The sequence below is a fragment of the Ptiloglossa arizonensis genome, chromosome 8 (genome assembly GCF_051014685.1).
Source record: "Ptiloglossa arizonensis isolate GNS036 chromosome 8, iyPtiAriz1_principal, whole genome shotgun sequence".
In the NCBI taxonomy this organism is placed as follows: domain Eukaryota; kingdom Metazoa; phylum Arthropoda; class Insecta; order Hymenoptera; family Colletidae; genus Ptiloglossa; species Ptiloglossa arizonensis.
This window is the reverse complement of record NC_135055.1, coordinates 24,200,575-24,226,806: the sequence shown is the minus strand read 5'-3', so window position 1 is coordinate 24,226,806 and position 26,232 is coordinate 24,200,575. Positions and strand designations below refer to the sequence as shown.

The following is a 26,232-nucleotide window of genomic DNA, read 5'->3' as shown; positions in this document are numbered from 1 at the left end:
CAACATCAGTACACTGTCTTAATTTTATTTAATCATTGGTTACAACAAGATATTGCGCTCAGAATGGTCAACAATATCATTAAATATTTTGTGTATCATTTTAATTTGAATCCTTTAAACAATAAGATTATAATTTGATGTAGTTCATTATACATAATATATTAAAATATATACTTTTAATATTTTCTGCAGATAATATATGTACAATTGTAGGTAAAAATATTTACAAAATAACTGCACCCTAAAAAAAAAAATAATTATCGCAATAGACTAATGATGTAGGTGTCAGTAAAAAAATGATAAGGGTTTATGAAAAATAAATTAATAAAGTTTTCTTAATACATAATAATTACTATAATTAACGATAATAATACAAACTTCAATTTACCGGGTTTTATCATTTTCATATATATCTCGTATAAAATAAAGTATAATGTCTTGGCTATATCTACTCACTGTATGTGAGAATATATTTTCTGAGGTAAATTGTGTAAATCTAAATTATAGTGTTGTGTAATAGGTACTGAGGTTAAGTTAAAATTAAGTAATAAAAGGTACCTACCCTGTACAGGGTGGTGTAATTATGGAGGTATATTTACTTGACTAGAGCCGCCGTACAATATCATTAATACTTTATCCATTTATGGCCAATACTATTGGATTGCTTCATCTTGAAACACTATTGCAAATGAAATGAAGTATCATTACTTCCCTTACTGTTTTATAGAGCTACGAGATTTGTATGAACATATTAAGAAATTTGATGTGTAAATGAAAAATGATAGACTGTATTTCTTATGTGCTTGAAATATTGCTTAGTGCGATAAAACGTAGAAATAGATATGATTCAAAATCATCGATTAATAAATTGTTTTTAAATGTGAAGCCATTTAACATATAAATTAACATATATAATCGATATGTTCTAAAAATCTGCGATTAAAATAGCCTCAATTCCAAGTATTTTTCAATACAAATTGTTATAATCTAAATGTGACATTTACAATACCTGTTTTTCCTATCTGCAGTCTAAAGATAAGATGTTTATTGCTTTGTACTTCAATACTGTAATTATAATCCATTCTTTCAAGTTAATAAAACACTTAGCTAACGCTTAGCACGGCGACTCTATTTTTCGTTTTTAGAAAATCTTATCACATCCACACAATCAGTTGAAAAAATTATGGTACGATTTTACTAATTTAATGCCAATAATTTTCAGTTTGTTCTAAATTCAGTAAATGTTCTATAAAATGGAAGATTTTTATACAAGGTATAAAATAAATATAAAAATCTCCATACTAGAATTATATCCACAGCAGTCAAAACAATATCGCACTTAAATATAGTACATTACGCTGTTAAAAATAAAATGATCAAAATAGTTTATAGTCTACATTCATTTTCTTGTTTTTACAAAATCTATAAAACCAATGCTTAAGATTTGTATACAATACAAAGAGTATGTAATTTTTAAGGAAATAAAGCATAATATTCGCCACAAGTATTTGTCGCCTTATTACTTATTTTTCTCTTCATAATCTATCAACACTTTTGAACTATCATTTATTATTTTTTTTTTTTTTTTTTATAAAAACAATAATACCTTTCTCCTTAGAATTTCAAGAATTCCATTAATATTATAAAATTATACAAGCTTAATAATTAATGTATACGTACAGTGCGAAAGATATTTAGAAATATTTTAAGAGTTTGATGCAAGGGAAAACAAACTCATGAGCGATCAGTTATTAGTTGCCTATTGATTATATATCAATTCTCATTTCCCATTTAACTCTAGGAAGTGTAACAAATACCTTCAACAAATATAAAAGTATCCTACTATATGTCAGTAACGTAAAATGTAACAGGTTGTGTTAAATATGATAACAAATGGAAAACAAATCATTTAAATAAAAATCACAAAACAAGCATTCTATCTGTGAATTGTGTTTGCAACAAATAAAATTTGTTGTAAAAATATCAAGAACAAATAACTACAATCGTGTATGCATGAACTGAGATTCTAGTAAACGTGACCGTAGAATATGTAACAAATTTCATGCATAATGTGCAAATAAAATTATTTTTTTGTTACTTTATAAAACTGTATCAGATCTTGTAACTATTTAAATTATAAAGTCCTGTAATAATCTATTAGTACTGAGCTTTAATAAAAAAAATAAGTAAATCATGTATTATACTTAGAAAAGTGGTGGAATATGTACTATATAAAGAATCTGTATTAATAGCAACATTGTTTTAACATAAGGCAGAATCATTTTGATAGAAATGATTTCAAATTATACGTTTAACAAATTATTTCGTATAAAGATGTAAAAATCTATGCAATAAATATATGATAAAATCTCTAACATGTGCAGATTGAATTCATTCTATCTTTACATGGTTTCATACTGTGCTTGTAGTGACTACGTTATTGCATAATTCAGTGTAATGTGATCATTTGAAGTAGTACTGAATGTAAAATGTAATAAATAACAATTAATGGAGGTACAATAATAACATGACATATCTACGTCTCACTCTAAAAGATATAGCTTATTCTATCAGGTACTGTATTGGGTTTTTCTGTCATGGTAACACGCACCAGTCTGGAATATGTTTGCAATTTTGTTTCATTTTTCTTTTTGTATGATGTAGTTAACTTTAAATGTCTTGTACAACATAAGATTTATCTCTACCATATAAACTGACATAATGAACAGGAAAAAATATGTAAAATACAATAAATACATATCCAATTATTAAACCAATATTTCAATCCTATGAGACTTTAAATTACTTAGCTTGTATTGTCCTCATGTTAAAACTTTTAGTACATATTTTTTTTATTCGAATATTATTTTTTCCTGTTCTCTTTGTATGCTTTAGTAGTGTATATAGTTATAACGTTCCATTCTTTTATAGAATAAATATTTGCCAAAGTTTTCAATGTATGCATGTACTTTGTTGTAGTATTTGTAATAAAAGCAAATCTAAGTTGTATTTTGTATGTGTAAAAGGATCTGATTAGTACTTTATCCTTAAAACTTAAAACCTTTCCTTATTAATTTAAATTTAGCTAATGGAAAACTTAATGAGTGTGGAATGATCAGTACTATTGCTCTCTTTAAAAGCAATTCATATTATTAGGCCATACCTGTACCCGGATGTTTAATAATTTTGCTCTCTCTAATGTAAAGGAATGCATATTTACTTATCTTTCGCTATTATCCAAAACGTGATACTTTATGAACATATTCACAGTTAATAGTTATCCTATGTACAGAAGCATCAAAAATCTTCTTACTATCCCACTGATTGATTCATTCTCAGTTTCATATACTTTTACCTTTTCACAGGTATCAATTCAGTACATATATAAGCAAGTTATTTAATGAATATTAAGTATCATTTGTATGATCTATCTTGTACCACAGTACCATTTTACATAAAATTAAATCTATAAATTTCCATAATTCCTTGCCAAATTGTTTCGGATACTGTGTTGTTGATAGAAATAACTTGCTTCGGAAAATTATTTACAAGATAATAGCTGAAGTGTTCAGATTCAACACACTTGCATGACATCATTATTTACATTACTTATGTATGCATTAGCATTTCGTTTTACAAGCTATACCACGTAAAACTTGTAATATGTAGTAACTTGCATTGCTTTTACTTCCTTGAGAATTCCATTCTTGTTACTTTTAATTTATATATACGCGTATGTGTATACACATATATGTACATGTTGCAGTTAACTGATTCACGTCGCAGGAAAACTTTTGCATCCTACCTGTTGCACATTAGCATAGGAGAAAAATGCGAACACTCAATTATATTGCCTAATGCTTTCATCCATTTGGTCCAAGTGCTGGAACAGATATACACATAGATTTTGACAGGGATGTGTCTCCATCTAGACATCCTGAGTTATTATTTAAGCTGCTGCTACTACTACTGCCTAAAGTACAATTGACCATCGTGAGCTGTGTTCCTTCTAAATCTGGATCTGATTCTTGCTCTTGTTTTGCTTTATTTAAAGCAATGCTTTCCTTAGATTTGTACTACGATATAAAACGTATGTTTTATTAGAATATGTTTTAAAAATTTTATATGCTATTTGAATTGGATGTTTTTTGTACCTGCGAATTTTTTGTTATTTGAATATCTTTAGGTTCACCGTTTACTTCCCATGACGGTAACAAAGGTTCTTTTGCACAAGATTCAAGAATTCCATTAGACTTTCCACCCTATAATAATAAATTTTCGTATAAAATTTTGAGTTCAAGTGTTATAATGTTAATATATACAAAAATAATGTATAAAATAAATGTTAATATTTACACACCTTCGTATCCAAATGTGGATTGGTTGTAACTGGAGATGATGGACAAAGAACAGCAAGTTCAACTTCATTAGGAGCTATTCTAACATTCGTTTGCTGACTAACTGATGTAGAAGACTGATCTACGCAACATCTGTTTCCATTCCGTATCAATGCACGTCCTTTTGTAGATTGCGCATTTTCTCTTAAGATACGAGCATTTTCACATTTTTTTCGACAATACATACTACATAGGCAGATTGTAATAAATCCAATACTTATGCTCACGCCAAGAATTACACCTAAACATAGATGTCACATTTTGAGCTTGAAATGTGATATAACAAATTTGAATGATAAAATTTTATACTTTTTAACTATAAATTAGACAACATTATATGATGAATTGCTCACCAAGACTCTGATCAGGTTTTGTGTTTTGTGGTGGCTTTTGTTTATCTGGTGAATTGGGTATTTTTGATGGGCTACCACCAGTAATGATAATTATAGGATCTGACGGTTTACCATAACCAGCTTTTGTCATAGCTTGTACCATAACAAAATATCGTTTTCCTGAAGTTAAACCAGGTAAAGTTGTCGATGTTTTATTACCAGGTACCGTCAGATTCCTCCACATTGTAGTTGAATCCATTAAATCCATAGTATATATGACAAAGTAATTTTGTATTATACCATTTATATTACTTGGTTCCTTCCATGCAATTCGCACTTTCGTATTATTTACCAAAAACCACTGTACTTCTTCTACCTTTCCAGGAACTAAATTCATTCAATTATTAGTCTTCCTTTCATATAAACATGCCAAAACTGACATTAATGTACTTACTGTCTTCGTTCGTATAACATTCTATAGATTCACTGTAAAAACTCATTTGGCTTGTATTATTTCGAATAGCTCTTACTTTAAATTGATATAACGTAAACGGTCTAAGTTTATCGACACTTGTCTTGGTATCGTTTCTGTAATATGTATTAATGTTATTCACTGCTAAAACAGAATGTACTTAAGTTATAATAAAAATGGAATTAACTTTTACACATACAATATAAAGCATATAGGACCATCTAAATTTGTTGAATGAATCGCATGATAACATAATTCAAATCCGTCCACGTCATGCGCGTCACTCAACGACCACGTTACGTTTATAGAAGTTGGTGAAACAGGAACAGCTTCCAGAGCCATTGGTACATTATCTGATTAAGAGATAGAAGTGTTAGTTGTGTATAATATTATTACGCTTATGATGTATGAAGTTTATGTTTATAATGAACTTACTTGCATCAGGTTGAACAGTTTCTATTTGTTTTGTTAGACAACCTGTCGCTTCACCAGAGCTTATCATGCATAAGCCCACTGTATAAGAAACATTTATATCTAAACAAAAAATGCACATTTTTTAAGTATACAGTACTATGTTATAACAATAAATAATCTATTTAAAAAAGAAAGACATTTAATTTGTCGTATATAATACTTACCAAGATTAGTGAATACATATTCAGTAACATTCTGTGGTAAAAAAATAGTTTCTAATTTATGTCCATTTTGATTTTCATAATAGATTTGCCAAAAGTCAAATTCTGATTCAATTCTGTCATTTTCTTTAAGATTTATATTCCATTTCGCCTAATGTAATAAAATTTGATGTTATGTTACAATAATATGACTTGATCATGCAATACTAATCGTAAAAAGTAATGTAAAAGTAACTTAAAAAAATATTTCTGGTCACCTTCACAACCGAAGAATTTATAATTAATATTTGTATATCCACAATATTTTTGATAACAATCGATTCAGCAGATGGCATAGTTACAGTGGTCCATTCTAATTGTGATTCGCTCATATTAGGCCAACCTTGATTTGTCCTTGCTAGTACTCGTAGATCATATTGTGCTCCAGGTATTAGATCTATAAGAATATGAATCCAATGTAAGTGGGAATAATGTAATATCAATAAATTTGATCAATATTATCGTAATGAAAGAATTAAATACATACCAGAAAGTACATGGGATTCCACACTAGCAGATAAATGAAGAACACGAGAAGATGGATGTTCATGCCGTCTGCACTGTAATTTGTATTGTACCACGATACCACGGGAATCCGTTTTGGTTAATGGTTCCCATGATACATTTAATTTTGTACTACTAATTATATTCACGTTTACTTTTGGTACACCTTTAGGAACTGAGTAAGAAACGGTATTTTTTTAGATATTTTTGTTATATTTATAACAGAAAATATTAAAAATGGCATACCACTTGGAGCTGTAGAACACAAAATGGTGGCTGATTGGTCACTAGCACCATGATTGTTCCACACTCGTACGTAGAAGGAATAATTTGTAAATGGCTCAAGAAGCTTCGTTACTTCTACTGATGTAGAATTACCTGGTTCAGGTGGAGAAACTTCTTCTTTGCCCCCTTCTGCATAAAATGGGCATGGAAAGATATGACAAACATTACCGACTAATTCTTATCAATGTTCTTATTAATTTTAATTCTCTATTAATTCCCTTACCTACAGGACTATAATGGACGGTATAAGCTGTAATACTGGTAACTGGTAGAGACTTTGGTGGCTCCCAAGAAATAAAAATTTTAACTGGAGATAGAGCATGACATTTTAGAGAGGTAGGTGTAGCAGGACTATTACGAGATGTGTTCACTTGAAGCCGACCTGCGGCCCAAATTTCTCCAGCTGAATTTACAGCAACACATTGATAAATACCAGAATCTGAAGGAACCGTCGCTGATATTGCCAGCTCCATTTTATTATATTCCTTTACATATGTAGTTCTACGTCCTATAAATAATTCACACATTTATACATTAAAAAAAAAACAAAAATTTGTACATTACTTTGACAGGAACAAAATTTTATCATAGAATAAGTATGTTTAAAATAATATAAAATAAATTCTATAGTAAGTAACATTACCGTTAATTGTAATATTTAATGAATCTTTTAACCAATATATTTTAGGCATAGGTAATCCCTGTGCTTGACATTCAAATCTTGCAGTTCTTCCATTTGGACATACTTGATTTATAGGCGTTTTCAAAAACGAAGGTGGTATTAAAACATCCACCGTTATATTCTAAAACAATTTTAATAGTAGGTTATTAAAAATATCTGAAAAATATATATATAGTCACACTTGAAAAATATATTTTGATAACAAACCTGAATCTCCAAACTATTTGTAACAAAGTTTTTCGTAGAACATAGATAAACTCCCGCATCAGACACACTCACATTTACTAATGACAATATACTAATGCCAATACTAGAATTAAGCAAAATGCGAGGTTGTGCAACATTATGATTATCTAAAGATTAACAAATAATAAAATATTAAATTTGGGTTCTTCTCCTTACTAGCCAACTAAAACATATTGATATGTGTCAATTACCAGTATAGCGAGGAATAAATGTCCATGTCATAAGTGGAGATGGATATCCTGATGCAGCACATGCTAAACTAAGATTTGTTCCATTTAGCAACCAATGATTGTATGAAATTTGTGGAAACAATAATGGTGGAATATACGACCCATTGCGCTCTGGTTGAAAGGTAATAATTAATTTTGCCTCTTTACTTTTTTTGGTTTTCTTTAGGAATTCATTATTTACTATGCATCTATAAAAACAGACAAACATTTCACTTTACTTTGACAATTCAAGTCTGTGTTTGTCCATTGAGTTATTGCACATATACACATATACATACCTATATGAACCAGCATCTGATAACTTTGTTGCTTTTATATACAGAACACCTGGTGGTACCATAAAATACCTACTACTATAAAAACGAATGCTAGTTATAATAATTAAAAAGAAACAACAAATATTAACCAAATGGTCATTATTTTACAAGACTTTCTTACTTTGAGTTATTCTGGTTGGGCAACAATGTTTTTCCATTGTGCTGCCAAGTGATATTAGGAGGAAAAGGAACACTATCTATTAAGCAAGATAATCTTGCTACTTCACCCTCTTGTATAGTTATATTTTCAAGCGATTCTTTAAATATATGGGCAAGTTCTACAATGTATAAATATAATCTTGAATTTTAATATCAAACAATTCAATAATAAAATATGTAACAGAATGTTTACCTGCTATTTGTATAAAGGTAGGAGATGATCGTAAAAGTCCTAAATTAGTACGCATTACACAACGGTATTCATCTTTATTGTAATCCCTAAAATTAACTGTAATATTGTTTTTTTCCTTAAACTTCTGCACCATCTGTAATAAACATAAACAAAGTAATGATACCAGTGTAAAGCTATAATTTTAGATTAAAGCATTAATTAAATGATATTTCCAAAAATATACCTTATGTAAGTAAAGAGAGCCATTTCGTAAAAGAGTACATCGAGCAATACCACATCCTGGTGCTGGTACTCCATTGTGTAACCAAGAGATATTTTGATTTGATCCAGTTATACAACTAAGTGTAATTCCTTTTTTTCCTAATATCACATGACCACTAGGTTGAATTTCCAATATTACACCAGAACCTTTGGTTGGACTAGTGTTGAAGCTTTCTGGTTTTGATACGTTTTTATTATGTAAACCGGCTCCGATTTCTTTGACACCTACAATACAGAAATCATGATAATGTATAAAAATATTAATTTAAAAAAGAAAAATTCGACCAAAGAAGTTTAGAGATTTACAGGTTGTTTTCTTATTAAATTGAAATAATAAATCTATTAGATTATTAGAAAAAGTATAAACAGTGATTATTTTCATTGAATGCGAATTTTTGAAACAAATGATATGCTTTGCAAGTTTGATTGGCAACGATTAGTACTTCACATGCACCAAATTAATATTTTGATTAAATGCATCAAACTTTTAGGAAGTTACACACTAAGTTGTAGTTGAAAAAATATTTCTTGTGCACTGATCTAATACAAACAGTCTAAGTAATCTGCGACTTAAAAAAAAGGGGAATTGAAATCATAATCACCAATAAGAGTACAGAAAAGAAATGAAAAGAAGAGAATGTTAGCGCGTGGTCCAGCATGTATCAGTTCGGCGAATATAAACAGATTAGATAGAAGAGGAGGGAGACGCACCTGCGGCACAAGCGGGCTTTAGCACTTCTGTAAACAAGATGCTCAGTAAAAGTACTCGCGCCGCCATATATTCACACTCATTGGCACTGGTTTCACTGACAAATCTTGGCCAAAACACGCCGTCGGTTTGGTAAACTTTTCTGCGAAATTCGTCGCCGCATGTTTGACATCGCCTATAAGAGTTTTCGGCCGTTCCGTTCGCCGAACTCTTACCCCCCTTCGAACTCCACTTTGCCTTCTCACATCGTCGTCAAGCGAAACAGTTTATCGTCACCGAAATCTCGAGGACGTCGACTATACCGAGACTACACGGTCGTCGCGAATAATACTCGATTAGCTTCGTTTGCATTAGCACGCGATTCGTTCGTTTCTTGCCATCTTCCACCACTGCTACCCCCGTTCGTGATTCTTACAGTAAGGAAAAATGTCCTAAAATCTTGACCGCGATCTACAGTGTCACGCACGGAAGATTTTCGAAGTGGAAAAACGTTTCGCAATGTTTGCTGTCGCGTGAACATAGCTTTAGGATATGTAATACACATTTAAATAAGAGGGAAATTCGAAAGACAAACAACACTTGAATAGTTAACCAGAAACATAGATGTTATTTAAACTAAAAACAGGAACCACAAGTATATTTTGGCTGGATTGAGAATAGAAACGATAATTTAAAAGAGTCATTAAACTAATATTATTGTACTGCGTGACAAATTGCCAGTTTTCTGTTTAAACACGTATAATTTGATCAAAATAAACCTGACCGCAGTGCTACAGATTAGATAAGACCGCCTGTTACGTACATCTTTTCTTGTATAATATGTTCGCACAATGGTTTAATTCGTTTCGTTTAAGCAGTGATAAGGTCTGCACCAATTAAAACCCGTCTTTCTTCTCAATAAGCATCTCGATTGGCGCAGGTGATAGTAACTTTCTCTTTAAATGGAATGAATTTATGTCGTTAAATGTACGCTTAAAAAGGGATCTTTTAACCACTAACAGCAACCGTGTATTTTCAGTAGTGCAACCAGCTTTTCCTTAATCAAGTGTACATAAATACATATGTACATTCTTTAGAATGTTTCATATTTTTCAAGAGATAATTGACTTGTGCCAGTCCGTAATCTTAGAAAAGTCAATTTATTCAAGTGTTGTTTGTCCACTTCTTAGCAAAAACACTATTGCAAAAACACAATATCAAAGTATGTTTCCATGTTTAGAAATTAAAAAATTAGGAATTTCTAAAATACCAGATTAGGATGAAATTGTGATCACACTGTGGTCAAGCCATAAAGATCAGTAGCAAACTAGTGGACAATTTTCACAGATTGGAAACAATAAAACTCCAGGTTACATATAGGAAAAAGCAATGTTATTTCGAAATTTCCGTGACTGGTAAGTAGATTGTTTAGCGTTCCATGAATATCTACTAGACGGTCTCTAGCGTTTATTCTTTTAAAAATCCTAGTTACTTAAAGAAGTTTATGCATCTTACGAACGCTTTATGTGTATTTCCCTATATTTCGACCAATAATATTATCGAGATATTACGCACATTATTCGTTAAATGATAATTAGGCGTTGCAATCGTGGCTTGTCATATGTGGATTACCCATTTAAAAATTATGAATTGTTTTATTTTTTACTGAAAAAAGTCACTTATATTCGTAATTCTCAAATGCGTAATAAAATGTAAATCTTGTATTACTTATAATGGATGGATAACAAACATATTTTATACGAAATAAGCGTTCTGTAATGTCGAAACACCTTTGACACAAGCGGCGGCACCTTGGAGAGGAAGGAAATATCTAACCTTTAAAATTTAAATTAAACATGGCGCGTCAAAGTATTAATGCAGATTGTGAAAAAATGCATAATTTGTTAGACAATAATAATATTAACTTAGATAATTGTAGAAAATTAATTAAATCATACGTTGATCTAGTAAGTTTTAAGAATTCTCGAGCTTTATTAGTGGTCTTAAATTGTTTGAAATTATCGGAAAAAATTAAATATTGGTTTGTTTACAGCACTTATACAGTGCTGCTTTATTTTGGGCAGACAAGGTTGTTTCATTGAGTAATGAAGACCCTAAGGATGTGTGTACTTTAGCACATTGTATGTACCTAATGAAACAATATCACAGAGCTGCTAATCTTATTCGAAGTCGTAGACTTGAAAAGGTAAAATTTTTGTAAGGTGGCTAAATTGTCACGTATACTTTTGTAAACTGTATTGAGACTACTTTTTAGACGGATGTAATGTGTCACTATTTAACAGTAAGAAGTCTTCTAGAAGCAAAAGAATATAACGAGGCACTTCAAGTGATTAATGATTCTGAAATATGTACAAACATAACACAGTCTGGTATTGGTTTTGCTGATCATATAGACATACTAGAAGATGCTCCAAAAAATGTGATTAAGTATAAATAATTCATTTATTTTAATTATTATTGTTAGCAATTTAATATGGCTTTATTCGTCCTTATGAATTTATGATAGGTACAAAGTTCAATATTATATGTAAAAGGACGAGTATATGAAGCTATGGATAACAGAGCAGTAGCAACTGATTGTTACAAGCAGGCTTTACACTGTGATGTTTATTCCTATCAAGCATTTGAAGCACTTGTTCAAAATCAAATGCTTACATCTTCTGAAGGTATACAAATACATTTGCATAATATAGAAGTAAAAACAAATAATCTTATAACATATTATTTTATTAGAAAAAGAACTTTTGGAATCCCTTCCATTTAGTGAACAATGCACAGAAGCTGAAACAGAGCTTTTACGGTTACTGTACGAAAGTAAACTAAAAAAGTATCAGGAACCAAATAAGAAACAGATATTTGTAACTTGTAGCGTAATGGGAGTTTTGGTCACAGACAGATTATTAGGTAATTTGGATATGGAAGTTTCAGAAGCAGAAAGATTATATTACAATTGCGACTATCACAAATGTTTCTCGCTTACAGAAAGGTAATTTTGAACAGTAACAAATATCTTAAATGCAATTTCATCCAATCATATCATTAAAATTATTTTATTTAAGACTTTATTATGTATTTTAGAATATTAAAAAAAGACCCATACCATAATTCGTGTTTACCAGTACACATTGCCTGCTTAGTAGAGTTAAAAAAGACTAATGGTAAATATATTATATTTTAATGAAAAGTAAATAATTTATAATTTGCCGTTTTCTATCTAATGTGACAATTCTCTTAGCTTTATTTTATTTGGCACATAAGTTGGTTGACTTATATCCAGACATGGCCTTAGCATGGTTTGCAGTTGGATGTTATTATTATAGTATAGGTAATTATCATTTTGATTAAATAGTTTCAATAATTGATTGGAAGCAATTGAACCTTTTATATCTTTCTTGGAAAAAATCATTTGATTGTAGGTAAAAGTGATCCAGCGAGAAGATATTTAGCAAAAGCTACAGCACTAGACAGACTATTTGGTCCTGCTTGGTTAGCCTATGGTCATTCTTTTGCAGTAGAAAATGAACATGATCAAGCAATGGCTGCCTACTTCAAAGCTTCTCAATTAATGAAAGGTTGTCATCTGCCACTTTTATACATTGGACTTGAATGTGGCTTAACAAATAATCTTAAATTGGCTGACAAGTTTTTCCAACAGGCTCAAGGAATAGCTCCAAATGATCCATTTGTTATACACGAGATGGGAGTTATATCTTTTTATAATCTAGAGTAAGTAGTTTTATATTTATTTTGAGATTATTCTCGAGAGGTTACTCTTTTATGCAAAAGAGAAGTTCAAAATTCACTCTGCAACCTGATTAGTGTACTTCCATCCTTCCATGGTTTTTGGAAATCTACCTAATTTACCAAGAGTTGTCGTTTCATCAAATACAGTTACAAAACTGCTGAACGGCAGTTTAAGGAAGCTATGAAAAGAATTCAAGGTGGTCTGAAGGATGTTATCCTACCTAGTAAATGGGAGGCACTATTAAATAACTTGGGTCACACTTGTAGAAAAATGAAGAAGTACGAAGAAGCATTGGAATATCATCACCAGGTTAAGAAATTTAGATTTAAATTAATATAATTTGCATAATATACCATTACAAAAATTACAAACACTATATAACAAAATTTCTATTCTATAATAATTCCAGGCATTAGTGTTAAATCCGTTGAATCCATCCACATATTCAGCAGTAGGTTTTATTCATGCACTGATGGGAAATACCCAGGAAGCTGTTGATGCTTTTCATAGAGCACTTGGTCTTAGAAGAGATGACACGTTTACAACAACTATGTTAACTTATGTTATGGAACAGCTTATAGAGGAATCACCTCCATATCCTGGTACGAGAAATCAGATTTTTAAAATATCTTATAAAATAAGTGCATTTGTATTTAATCATAAATAATACTTAGTAGATGCACGCGTTGATATTCCGAAGTATAAATTTCCCGAAATGAGACTTCGAGAAGCAGAAGGTATGGAACCTTTAGAAAATGCAAATAATATAACTGAGCCAGGCAATCAAGACATTGATAAACTAAGGGTGAATTTATTTTCTGGATGGGGAGAAGATTCAAGTAAAGCTGAAGATAATACTCCCGATAAGGTGGAAAGTAATTCACGCGACGTAGTCGTGAATTATTCTAGTGATATTAGTTCTGAAGTTGAAATGTTAGATTCATCTACAACACATATAGAGTATAAATAAAGTGCACAAATTTTTGTATACAATAAATAGATTTGTCTGTATAATACAGTAAATTTTGCCATAAAAGGTTTTTTCTTCCCTGAAATAGTACTCCTTTACGATTTTATGGAAATCTCGTAAATAACGTATGCATGCAATTTTCAATAGTAAATTTCTATATGTATTTCATTTGTTATGTATGTTTTAAGTGAAAAATGAACTATATCTAGCAAAAATTTTAAGAAACTCATGAAATTAATCAATCTTTCGAGAAAATCTCTTAAATCGTGTATATCTACTTAGAAAGTTTATGATCATTACAGACAATAAAATGATATTTTGTATTAAGACCGAAAATGTTTTTATAGTTTGTATAACAAGAAAAAAAAACAAAAAAAATGATATTTCTCATATTGTCGAATAGAATTTAAAATACAAATGATTACAAAATGCGTATATTATTGAATAATAATAACATTATATGTATGGGTCATGTATTGCGTGTGCGCGCGCGTCCGTGTGTATTAAATAATACGCAATTTCGTATTTTGTCATAGATACATGAAATTCCACAAGGGCGCATTCGCGAACCGCGCCGGCGTTTACTGAAGATGGAACTTCTGACGAGAGAGAGGGAGAGGGAGAGACAGATCTTCAATTCAGTTCGCAGAGTGAAGCAACGTGGAGAAGAATGGGCGTTCCGTCTCCATCGTTGCTGCATCGACATTAGATTGAACAAAGAAAGAATAAATTTTATTTTCGTTGAGCCAACGAATCAATTATAAATGGGCGATTCTGGAAGTTGAACTGATTCAAATACCATCCCCCGGCAAATAATTAAAAACCCGGTGGGATCAAATATTCCAAACTTTTGATGTAACACGATTATTCTTGATTCATTAATTTATTAAATTCGCGTATTTATCACCACACGTTTGTTAACACGAGAAATTCTGTTGAAGACATTCATACAATACCGACCTCAGAATTTGTTTAACGCGTCACGAAAAGTTACCACGCTGAATTCACTGGAGAACGTCGATCTGAACAGTTGAAGAAGTTAGTGAGATTCAATCGAAGATCGACATGCCCACGTTAATGCCATCGGTAAGTTGTTATTCCTCTACAAAAGCTATGCGTCCCCCCCCCCCTCCCTCCCTCCCTTTATTAATTATTTCTCAACATTCTTGTACAAACATCGTGACTGCACGTCATTTTTCTGTGGTCTTCGTTTTTCGACTTCTCATGCGGTCGATTAGTAACCTACTTTAGAGTTTTATTAGCTCTGTGATACTGTTTCGAAGGGGAAATTTGGTATGTAAATTATGGTGGTACACATCGATAATTATAACGTAGAATTTAGAACGTGAAACCGAATACGAAGAAATGTCCTGCGTCCTCAGTTGTAAACAAACACGCGAATCGTACGTTTGAGCCACACGCGTCCACGTGCAAAACACGTTGCGTTTCGTATACTGATAGACCTGAACTTTATCTATATATGCGTTGCGCCCTCTAAAATCGCCCTTAATCTTTTATTGGTCCTTTCGAACAACGAAAGTGAAGGTAAAGAAGAAATTGTACTCATCTTTTTCGACGATTAAAATAATTTTCGATATTTTCGCACTCGACTATTGAAACGAGAATATACGTTAGTCTACATTATCATAATCAGTTGCATTCGTAAATTAAAAATGTGTAATCTTAACGCGATCGCAAAAATTTTATGAAAATATAACAACGTATTTAGTCTTGTCAATATTACCAATTTTTGTTTGGAATGTAATATCATTGTAACCTGAAATATCTCAAAATCAAGGTTTCACCTATTTCTGCTGACACGTACACATACATATATATAATCTATATATTCTCCAGTCATACATCCGACGACTTTCGTAAGAATAATCGATATCGGTGCAAGCCCCGCGTAATTCGATGACTCGAAGGGTTACATTTGCCCTCGAAAACGAATGCGTGTATATTTGAAACGATGTAACACAAACTCTTAGAATGTATATGTAGTTAGTTGCGTACATTAGGTGTCCTTAGTTCCCGTACGCCTTTGAACTTGACAGCGTTGAATTCCTCGAAGTTTGGAATTCCTGCTAAGCCTCTAGAATGCCTTGATATCTTCCCTAGCCCTGCAAAATTTTTTTTCCGAATTCCACGAACGCGAACTGGGAGTGGCGTCCTTCAGCGCCTGTTTTCGTTATTCTGTACCGAAAGCTCGCAGCATAGTTTGCTAGTATCACTCGCAGCGATGAGTTCGAGGAATTCAATGGTAGGTGACGCGCATTAAATTTTCACAATTTTCAGATAACAATCAATTAATCATTCAGTCAATCGTATTTTAATGTTACTTAGTATAATCTAGTATTGAAATTAAATGACTATTTCTGAAATTTCTTTGTGTTTATTGATAATCACGAGAGGAATTTGTTTCGCGTGACAAACGGTGCGACTCTTTTGAATAACCGTTCTTCGATCGTTTGTGATTAACAGATTTAAAAAGCAATGGAAAATAAAAGAAACACAATGTTCCCTTATAATAACGCATAATAAATTCTTATAGTTTTTCTTCGACAGTTGTTGCTTTCGGTTATTATCGAATACGTATAATTTCACATGCTCGCGTAACGGATCGAATAATCTGTGTAACTCTTGATGCTCTCTACGGCATTATTAGTACGTGTAATAGTTGGTTTTTAAATTTTTAAACGGTTTTTGAAATCACAACTTGTTTAGAATTGTGTATTCGTGTACGAATTATTGCATTTGCGCCGAAGATCATCCAAATAATCAGAAATTCTGTCAAAAGCGGTGACAATGTTTCTCAATCGTCAGTTGGTTACACATGTAACGTTATACGTTATTATCGCGACACCAGATACGCTATACACGTATAAACGTGTTTCGAGTTTATATTAAAGAGATCATTGTCGTCTCGTTTGCAGCTAGATTTAACGTACGATATTGACGGAGTAAAAGTAACGGACTTATCTGACCGAAATGAAGTGTCGCACAGCTTGCAGCTGCAAGCTCAGCGCGACCAGGACCACATGCAGTTGCAATACCGCGAGCAGCTGCAACCGATACAACGCGAACAATTGCAATTGCCTCAGCGGGACCACGTGTCCACTCAACAGCAGCAGCAGCAGCAGCAGCAACAGCAACAGCAACAACAGCAACGGGGCAGGGACCAGTTGCAGTATCAGCAACGTGACAGGGAGCAACTGAATCGTGACAAACTGCAACAACAGCAACAACGAGATTGCGATCGTGAAAGGGAGAAACTGCATCAGTTGCAATCGATCAGCAACATGTTACTAGACCTGTCGCAATCGCCAAGCTTCCAAGGATATTCGCATGACGGATCCTGTACGCAGTCTAGCAAAAGGAACAATATCGATGGTAAAATCTTCTTAATCTTTTTTACGTAATTTGGTTACGGTAATTAGTAATTATTATTTTTTGTTTCTATGCTCGTGTAGATTTAGTTGCGTATCAATACTTTTGATGCTGTAAACGTATATAAACAATCATTCGAACGCTTACGAGTATTCGGCAAATATACCAAACTTTAGACTTTGAACGGCATCTAATGTATTAAATTGAATACGTGCTATGCGCAATTCAAGAAACGTAACATACTGGGAGGCTCCTTTTATTTTTACATACTTTCAATTCTACATTATATGTTATAAATGTTCACTTGAATATTTATAAGTGTCATTTAATTGGTTCTTAAATTTCTGATGACACACGTGCGGTTTTGAAAAAGTTTTTCAAATTTTAATAAATTGCAATGTTTATTTTTTAAATATAAATAAATTTTATTATATAAAAGAAAACAAAGTCTTAAACATAAGTATAAAATAAATTATGCATTTACTATGAAAATCAGTTTTTCATTTAAAACGGTTTTATCTGGCGCCGCCGTCGCGCAACTCTCGCGTGTAACCGACCAAATTTCGTGTATATATGTGTACAAAAATTGCTCCAGTTACGAAATTATGCCACATACTGTCAGAAAAAGTTGATACAAACACTCATGATCAATCCTTTCATTTTACTGTATCTTAGTTACTTTTGAGAGAACATTTTAACAAATTATCCGTAAATATTTGTACTTTGAACGTTACAATTTAAATTATTTAAATAATATTGTACACAACTATTTAAATAATGCCCCAACGAGAGACGAATTATCGTGACTGTTTTGTTCGTATAGTCGTGACAAACTGAAAATGATGAGGCAAGCAGAGAGATAGGATAAGACAAGCGAGTTTAGCAGAGAGTTAATATAACTGAAGGTAGTATAAGCGATCGTATATGAAGCGCAAAGAAAAGACACTGTACCTTCACATCTTCGGCAGATGTGGTGTGAGGGTTTGAATTTTTGGCTTGAAAATATTTGAAACCTTTAATTGTATAAAAATTCGAATGGCGTCGAAAATAATTCGAAAACAGAAATTGAACATTTCCAAAGAAAAACATTTGAACGTTCAAGAGTCTCCTAAGGTTTTCTAAAGACTTTTAATAACTTCTGTTCTCGAAATACATACATGTTCAATACAATTCGGAACAAATGTATGTTCCGATTATTACATTAGTTAGCATCACTGAATAATTGTCCCCTTTACCGTTGCTGATAGTTTTTAAACGACACCCGATGAATGATTTGAAATTCGTTCTAATTGTCCTTCGTCGTTTCAAAATTAACGAGCGTGCCCGTTTGTCGTTTGTCAGTCGATAGTCCTCGAGGCTGTGGTCGTATTTTCGTGATTTTTGAAACAGTGATTATTTTTCTCTGCTCCACCCTAGGAGACATGTCGATTTCGGATTTATTCGGATTGGGTTTACCACGGGGCTCGTTGATGGGCAGTCAATCAACTGCTGGATCTCCTGGTTACCGTAATTATCAGTATCAGAACCGCAATCAGGGATCCTCTCAGCATTATCAGGTAACGTGTTTCCTTTTATTTGATATTATGCATAAGCCTTCTCGAGAGTCCCGTAAGAAACGTTTCGGTCTCATTTAGGTCGGGCAACTTCGTTATTTCTTTTCGTTCTTATTAAGAGCTAGTTTCTTTAAATTCATATCCGAGCCATAATTTGCAACAGTCGTCTCTCGTATGTGTGTAACGGCAGTAGCTATTTACGATCAGTTTAAAGAAAAGTTTAATGATATTTTTTGTTAAATCAATGAATTAAATATTTATTTAAAATGTAAGAAAGTGTGGAGAAATGAAAGTTTAGAGCTCGAGACTCTGCTTTACCTAATTATTATTACATTTTTTGTGAATTTTAGGTATTCTTAATTAATACAGTTACAGATACTCAAAATGTTTACATATTCCGTTTTGCGTATAAACGTTTAATAGACGTAGGTCTTTTATCCCCTGCTGGAAACAATAAATAAGAATAATTGATAAAATTCTTTTTTTCAAGAGTTTGGTCTTTTAGCATATATTAACGTATGTAATGTAATTGATATTAGTAATATCGTTTTTGGTTAATTCGTAAACGTCACGTGTCAGACAATGGTACGGCGGTAAAAATTCCAAATGTCGAAGTAGTCAGTATTATGAAACGTCTGTCTGCTGCCAATGCAATAACCAGAACAATGATTATCCTCATTGGAGTGACTCCAACTGCTCCTCGAACTTCCTTTTCTATCCGTCGCGTCTAATTTTTTCTTTTTTTTTTTTTCACAATAGACCTTCCAGCTACCTGATGTATCGATTTTCAATATATTTGTTACAGCGAGGTCCCTAACATCAATGTACGATACCACAAATAATGATAACGGATAACGATAATGCAGCATGCTCGATAAGAATCCTGAAATTTTTCTCTTCTCCTTTACTTTCAAAGTCTCGTACTTTCATAAATGTTTGCGTATGGATGATGCGATCGTGAATCGCTGAGCTGAACGTGACACTTTCATGTCATAATCGGAGGAGACTTAAATTATCATTGATTATCAGCAGGCCCTGCGTTTGATTCCACACAGTCGATACAGACTTCACCTTACTTATTCCTAAATGTAATTGCGTTTCATATTCTGTAGCTGAAAATTCCGTATAAGAAAGGAAACCTTTCTTTGCAGTACAAGCATCTTTAAGTTAAGATTCTGAGTTTCCCGTAGAAAATACTATACACAATGACTGTATTTAAATAGTGATTTTTTGAACCACAATAACCAAAGTGCGAGCGAGAGCCGTATGAAAGTCGTGCCTTATCGACCAGACGCTTTAATGGACATTTTATCAGGCTGTTCTCGACGCCTGTAACATTATTACCCTCACCATTCGCTGGATGCATCTCTGTACATAAAGGACCGTCAGGGACCATCGAAACGCGTGTGTTGGACCCGCCGTGTAATGCGTTCAGCGAAGGAAATTACGCATGGCCGCGCGTTAGCGCGACCCGGATTCTCGGATAGCCAAGAATTTACAAGCCTGAGCCAAACGGCTCTATCACGGTCCTCTTTCTCCCTCCCTGGTCCCTTCTTGGCCTCAGCTTTCCCGTGAACTTGTAATCGCACGCTGTGTTCCTACCCCTTATTTTGTAACATTATCTTGGCCACGCGCCAACGATAGTGTTGCGAGTTTCATATAAAGAAATATGGAGGGAGAGTCCTTTCTTATCGTTGAATAGATTGAACCTACTGTCAGAGGAACTTATACAATTAGATAAACTCGCGAAGAGAGGACCAAATAGTGAGCTTTCTTAACCCTTTGACAACCAACTCCATACCTCGAACAGAACCTAAACTTTTCGCATCTCGCTCGTATCGGTAAAAGATATGGGGACCGATGCAACCGATTGTTTAGGTTGTATCAAATTAATAGGGGGAGGTATTCGGAAAATACAAACTGTGCGAGATATTTACTTCAAAATTTTTAGTTACGATTTAATTGTTGGAGAAGATGATGCACCGCTACAGAGCTCAGACCTAAATCTTATTGAACATCCGTGGAACGGATATAGGAGCCGAATGACAATGCTAAAAGCAGAAAGCGTTTCATTAATCAGTTTCATGCATTATGTTCATATAGTGCGACGATAGAAACGGGGTATGCCCGAATTCATCGATGCTGGATATTCCAAGCTCACCGAGCTCTATTACCACACCCGGTAGCCCTAGCACCCCGGGTAGTCTGTACTCTAATCCGTACTCGTATTCGTCCACGAACAGTAGTAATCAAACAGCGTCGTCGCCGACAAATCGGGGATCTATGCAGCATGTGGGCTCTCCGTCGTCGCCCATTCATTCTCCCTATTTCGGGAGACCTATTCGTGGGTCGCCACCTTACAGGTATTCTTCACGAAGATACATTGTAATTCTTCTTAATTGCATTAAAATAAAAACTAACGTACGAATACGTTTTCTTTTTTCTTTTTTTTCTTCTTCAATGTAGCGATTGCGGTAGTCCCACATTTGAGTATCCTCACGCGGTAGGATGTAGCGGTTCGAGATCAAATTCACCGGCAGATTCAGAGACGAGCGGCATAAGTAGTATGGATGGTTCCCTGACCGATATAATGGTAAGTTTATATAATACGACGGTTTGCGTCTGGTAATCGAGATGAGTCCTACCTTCTATTTCAAGGAAGACAAACCTTCTTGTACCATTCTTTTTTATTTTCAAGGAAAATAAATTCGAGCTTTTGTTCCTACGTACACTTCATTTCGATAAATGTATCTTTTCAGAATTGTTTGTCGTTGAATTCATCATCACACGGATGTTACTCTCAGTCGCTGGGTTCATTAATGTCACCAGAGGTGGACTTATGCACAAATAACAGGGCAGCCGCGATGCAACGAATGGCGGTGAAGAAGTATTTAACTTCGCCTTATCAGAATTCATCATCGTTGCATCACCATCATCACTCGCACGGACATAATAATCGTGGTCACCATTATGGTTCAAATCAAAATGGCAATTTACTAAATTCTGTTATGCCGCGCGAGAAAAGTTGTTGTTCCACTGTGAATCATACGGCATTAAATTCACCATCGGTGAATATTTTAGATCCGCAAATATCTCTCGAGCGTGTGGCACGATTTCATCGAAGCGCCGCTGGTATGTAATGATTTACTTGATTGACGAAACATACGAAGTAAATCGCTGAAATGTTTGTTAATGGATAAAAAATAATTGATCTAGCACTTTGTGATCCAACTTGTACTTGGAGCGGCATACTACCGCAACGCACTCAAAAACCATCAGGTTATTCGTCCAAGGTGTTCCTTGGTGGTGTACCTTGGGATATTACTGAATCGCTTTTAGTCACAACTTTCAAACCATTCGGCCAGATACGAGTGGAATGGCCGGGAAAAGATCAATTTGCTACGCAGCCAAAAGGATATGTATATATCGTATTTGAGTCCGAAAAACAGGTAGCTATAACATTGATACAATAGGAGCCAGATATTCTTAGCTAACAAAATGAATCCCTACTTGATAGTCTAATTTTTTAATGAGGTTTTGCACAGTATAAAATACTGAAGCGACTGATTATGATTTGGTAGGGATATGGTTATATCTAGACTTTCGCTTAAGGATCTTTTCTTATGAGTGTGAACGACGAGTGTTTAGTACGGCTAAGATTAGTTTCTTAGAATGTATGTGGAAATTTCGGCTGCATTTAGAATCCATCGAATCAGTCTTGGAAAAACAGTTGTAATAAAAATTAAATAGAATTAAAATATATATAGAATATAGTCTAATTTAGTTTTGTTTATAGAAATATATAGATATTGAAAGTACAATATTTTAGTTCTTTAAAATTGCATGTTCTATTTTAATGAAAAATTGATCGTTTTTAAGGTGAGAACCTTGTTGGCGTGTTGTACACACGATTTTATCAACGGCGAAAGTTGGTACTACAAGATATCGTCTAAACGTATGAAGGCAAAAGAGGTATACGCCACATTTCATTTAATTTTTTATGTTTATTCTCGGTTTTTCTTATAACAGTTAGAATTTAGCTTTGATGCATTAATTGTGACACAGGTACAAGTAATACCTTGGATCCTTGAAAACAGTAATTACGTAAAGTCTTCGTCGCAGAAGCTTGATCCCCATAAAACAGTATTCGTCGGCGCGCTTCATGGTACGCTAACTGCTAGCGGTTTAGCAAAAATAATGGACGATCTATTCCGTGGAGTTATTTATGCAGGTAAAACTCATTCCACAAGAATTCGTTTATGTTAATTTCGAGACAAATATCATTCAAGTTGGAACTTTATTTCAGGCATTGATACTGACAAACACAAGTACCCAATAGGATCCGGTCGTGTTACATTTAGTACAAAACATTCATATATGAAAGCAGTTTCAGCTGCTTTTATAGAAATAAAAACTGCCAAATTTACAAAAAAGGTTTGCAGTATTTCACAAAACGGTTATGAAATATAGAAAGAAAAATTATAATGGCTTTAATTTTTTTCCAACAGGTGCAAGTAGATCCGTATCTAGAAGATTCTATGTGTTCCGAATGTTGTCTACAACAAGGACCTTATTTCTGTCGTGAAGTGGTATGAACAGCATTTCTTCCACGACTTATTCTTTTAATACCAATATATTTCACTTATATCACTCTAGATCTTAAACAATTTTTTTTTTCATTTGTAGATGTGCTTTCGGTACTTTTGTCGCGGTTGCTGGCAATGGCAACACTCTATGGAATCAATGTGGTATCACAAACCCTTGATGCGTAATTCAAAGACGAATCAAGTGGTCGGATTGTCCCCTCATGTAAACTCTGGATCTCGTGGGATATATAATCCCACAATTTAAGTACAATTACTTACCGAGCTTCTCTTTCACGATCACATTCACTTTTTTTTTGACTACTTGTTTTCGCACGGACGTTGCGCCAGCTGACTTACTGACAGGGTGCAAATTTAGTTTTTATCGCAGGGCTGCAGGCAGCTGGTTTGACGATATATGTAAAAATACCGGATATACCAGCTGATCGGCAAATGTAACGATTTGTTTATTATCGTTATTACTACATACGTCCGCGGTACAGAGAGACTAATTGAAAGATAAGAAAATCGTGTTCCATAAAGAGTTCCTATTTCGAACGCGGTCAACACCGCGTTCAACAAATTACTTTTATTTAGTGTGTTTACTTAGGGACAGGTTCTCTTGTTGATCGTTTTATTGGGAAAAATATAATTGTGTCATTAAGTAACACAGCACATTCATACAGCAGTTATGCGTTACGAGTGTGCATTTACATTGTATTCATATGAGCTCAATTGTGGCTTTTATAGTGACAATAATTTTTATGCGATAAAATGGGAAGCCACTCCACTGCTAGAGAGAGCGAGCGAGCGCGCGCGAGAGAGAGAGAGAGAGAGAGAGAAAGGTTAATTTTGTGGTGTTCATAAACATTCATAAAATACAACGCGCCGCTATAATAATTCATCGGCGAAATATTACGATTAACCGTAAATTATTTGATGAGATTAGATTATTGTAGTGTTCTAACGGCAGGAGGGATTAATAATTTAATTATTATTATTTTTTGCGAAGAACATGTTTAATTTAGTATAACAGGAATAATGACTTTCTAAAAAGCATTAGCCAACTACTACTAGGCCGTTTTTCTATTCTGACGTTTGTCGGTGATACTTCCCATCGTTGTAGTTTTATGTCAGATTGTACAGTGTAATAATATTGCCAAAAATGGCCACTGTAATCATAACTTATATTCTTAGTTAAAGCGGCCTTTGCGAGTTTTCGTTTACAGGGACTGTTTAACTGTTGACGAAATGGAGAAGTACATGGTCTACGATTCTGGCGCGGATTGTAGTGAATTGATTCTGTTTTTATTTTTTGTTACGATATTATGTTATGTATTTTCTTTCAACAAGATTTCATAGTATTCTAATCCTGTTTCTAATGTTTTGATATCATTTTGTTGTGTGAATTAAAAATCATATTTTTGCAGATAAAGTTCCATTATCGTTCCTCCTTTTCCGTGTTTATTATTATTATTATTATTTTAGTTGTTGTTGTTGCTATTATTAATATTATTATTACTACCACTACTACTACTACTACTATTCCTACTACTACTCCTACTCCTACTCCTACTCCTACTTCTACTTCTACTACTACTACTACTACTACTACTACTACTACTACTACTACTACTACTACTACTACTACTACTACTACTACTACTACTACTATTATTATTATTATTATTATTATTATGTTTCTGTTAGAAAAATTGATTTTTTAAAACAAAACCTTCTGCCCTTTCCAAACTCCGGGCCTTAAAAATGTGTGCTTATGCAAAGTGTTAAATATTAAAAGTTATTACATCATGAAAATTTGATAGGTACATAATATTAACACAAATTGTAAAGTAAAGACTAATTGGTAGCACAAATTTCGTTAATTTTATAGTTGCACTATACATGTTTAATCTTTTAATTTTTCTGTTCCTTTAGATTAAATTAAATTACCGTACCTCCTGTGAATTATAAACGATACAATAATTTTTCCGCAATGGAACAAAATTAATTTAATTTTTGGTGCAATAACTGTGATTCATTATAAATGCTTCAATATAACTTACTTATTTTACAAGTAACTATAAATTTAAGTATTTACACTATAAGTTGTTACTGGTAAACATTTCAAAGACGAAACTATTATATAGAATTAAGATTTATAATTGAAAATGCGTATAATCAACTGCAGATTACTCTGCTACTATTGATCTTACTTATCAAGTATAAAAGACAAAGAAGAAGGTTTATCATATTTCTGAGTCACTAAATTTTAGCTTGATTCAAGAAAGTGGAACAAATACAAAAATAATATATCGCATTATAACATCAAATGCAATGAACAAGTAACACGGTTATTAAATGTATAAGAAAATACTTATATGAAGTGCTTTAATATGACATACAAAACACATATATATCTTCTATGAAAGCTTCAAATGTAACCATCAAGATTTTAGTCAATGAAACAAATCGGTTTGCTATGCCTGAAAACGATTCTAAATAGAAGAACAACAAATTCCTAGACTAA

The 26,232-nt window shown here is 33.0% G+C and overlaps 3 protein-coding genes across 9 annotated transcripts; 2 read left to right on the top strand and 1 right to left on the bottom strand.

Moving 5' to 3' along the window:
• Nucleotides 1–60: 60 nt before the first annotated feature.
• LOC143150280 (protogenin) lies at nt 61–9,883 on the bottom strand. 6 transcript variants are annotated; one of them, XR_012993014.1, is made up of 22 exons: nt 9,464–9,882; nt 8,715–8,977; nt 8,492–8,624; nt 8,261–8,417; nt 8,101–8,175; nt 7,784–8,010; nt 7,554–7,699; nt 7,308–7,467; nt 6,888–7,172; nt 6,626–6,793; nt 6,363–6,554; nt 6,094–6,272; nt 5,840–5,987; nt 5,637–5,735; nt 5,401–5,554; nt 5,184–5,317; nt 4,751–5,116; nt 4,361–4,638; nt 4,155–4,262; nt 1,010–4,076; nt 563–679; nt 61–241 (listed from the first exon to the last, which is right to left on the bottom strand). XR_012993014.1 is itself a non-coding variant. In XM_076318444.1 (20 exons), the coding sequence occupies exons 1-20, from the start codon at nt 9,528–9,530 to the stop codon at nt 3,864–3,866; spliced, it is 3,552 nt and encodes a 1,183-aa protein (XP_076174559.1). In that variant the 5' UTR covers nt 9,531–9,882; the 3' UTR covers nt 296–3,863. The 6 variants fall into 6 exon arrangements, 2 of the variants coding, with proteins under 2 accessions (XP_076174559.1, XP_076174561.1); XR_012993012.1 differs by having other exon boundaries at nt 62–241; nt 563–4,076; XR_012993013.1 differs by lacking the exon at nt 61–241 and having other exon boundaries at nt 296–679.
• A 1,194-nt stretch (nt 9,884–11,077) lies between these two features.
• Nucleotides 11,078–14,229, top strand: Cdc16 (cell division cycle protein 16). Of its 2 annotated transcripts, none has more exons than XM_076318440.1 (11): nt 11,078–11,407; nt 11,494–11,646; nt 11,716–11,880; nt 11,968–12,127; nt 12,195–12,447; nt 12,540–12,619; nt 12,697–12,786; nt 12,878–13,187; nt 13,353–13,515; nt 13,616–13,808; nt 13,884–14,229. In XM_076318440.1, exons 1-11 carry the CDS (start codon nt 11,297–11,299, stop codon nt 14,174–14,176), a joined length of 1,971 nt encoding a protein of 656 aa, XP_076174555.1. In that variant the 5' UTR covers nt 11,078–11,296; the 3' UTR covers nt 14,177–14,229. The 2 variants fall into 2 exon arrangements, with proteins under 2 accessions (XP_076174555.1, XP_076174554.1); XM_076318439.1 differs by having other exon boundaries at nt 13,881–14,229.
• Nucleotides 14,230–14,796: 567 nt separating this feature from the next.
• On the top strand, nt 14,797–25,660 carry Orb (polyadenylation element binding protein orb). The gene is made up of 12 exons (XM_076318437.1): nt 14,797–15,262; nt 17,113–17,569; nt 18,983–19,122; nt 21,223–21,482; nt 21,586–21,712; nt 21,879–22,251; nt 22,336–22,568; nt 22,999–23,091; nt 23,185–23,350; nt 23,426–23,553; nt 23,628–23,708; nt 23,806–25,660. Exons 1-12 carry the CDS (start codon nt 15,242–15,244, stop codon nt 23,968–23,970), a joined length of 2,244 nt encoding a protein of 747 aa, XP_076174552.1. The 5' UTR covers nt 14,797–15,241; the 3' UTR covers nt 23,971–25,660.
• The last annotated feature ends 572 nt before the right edge of the window (nt 25,661–26,232 follow it).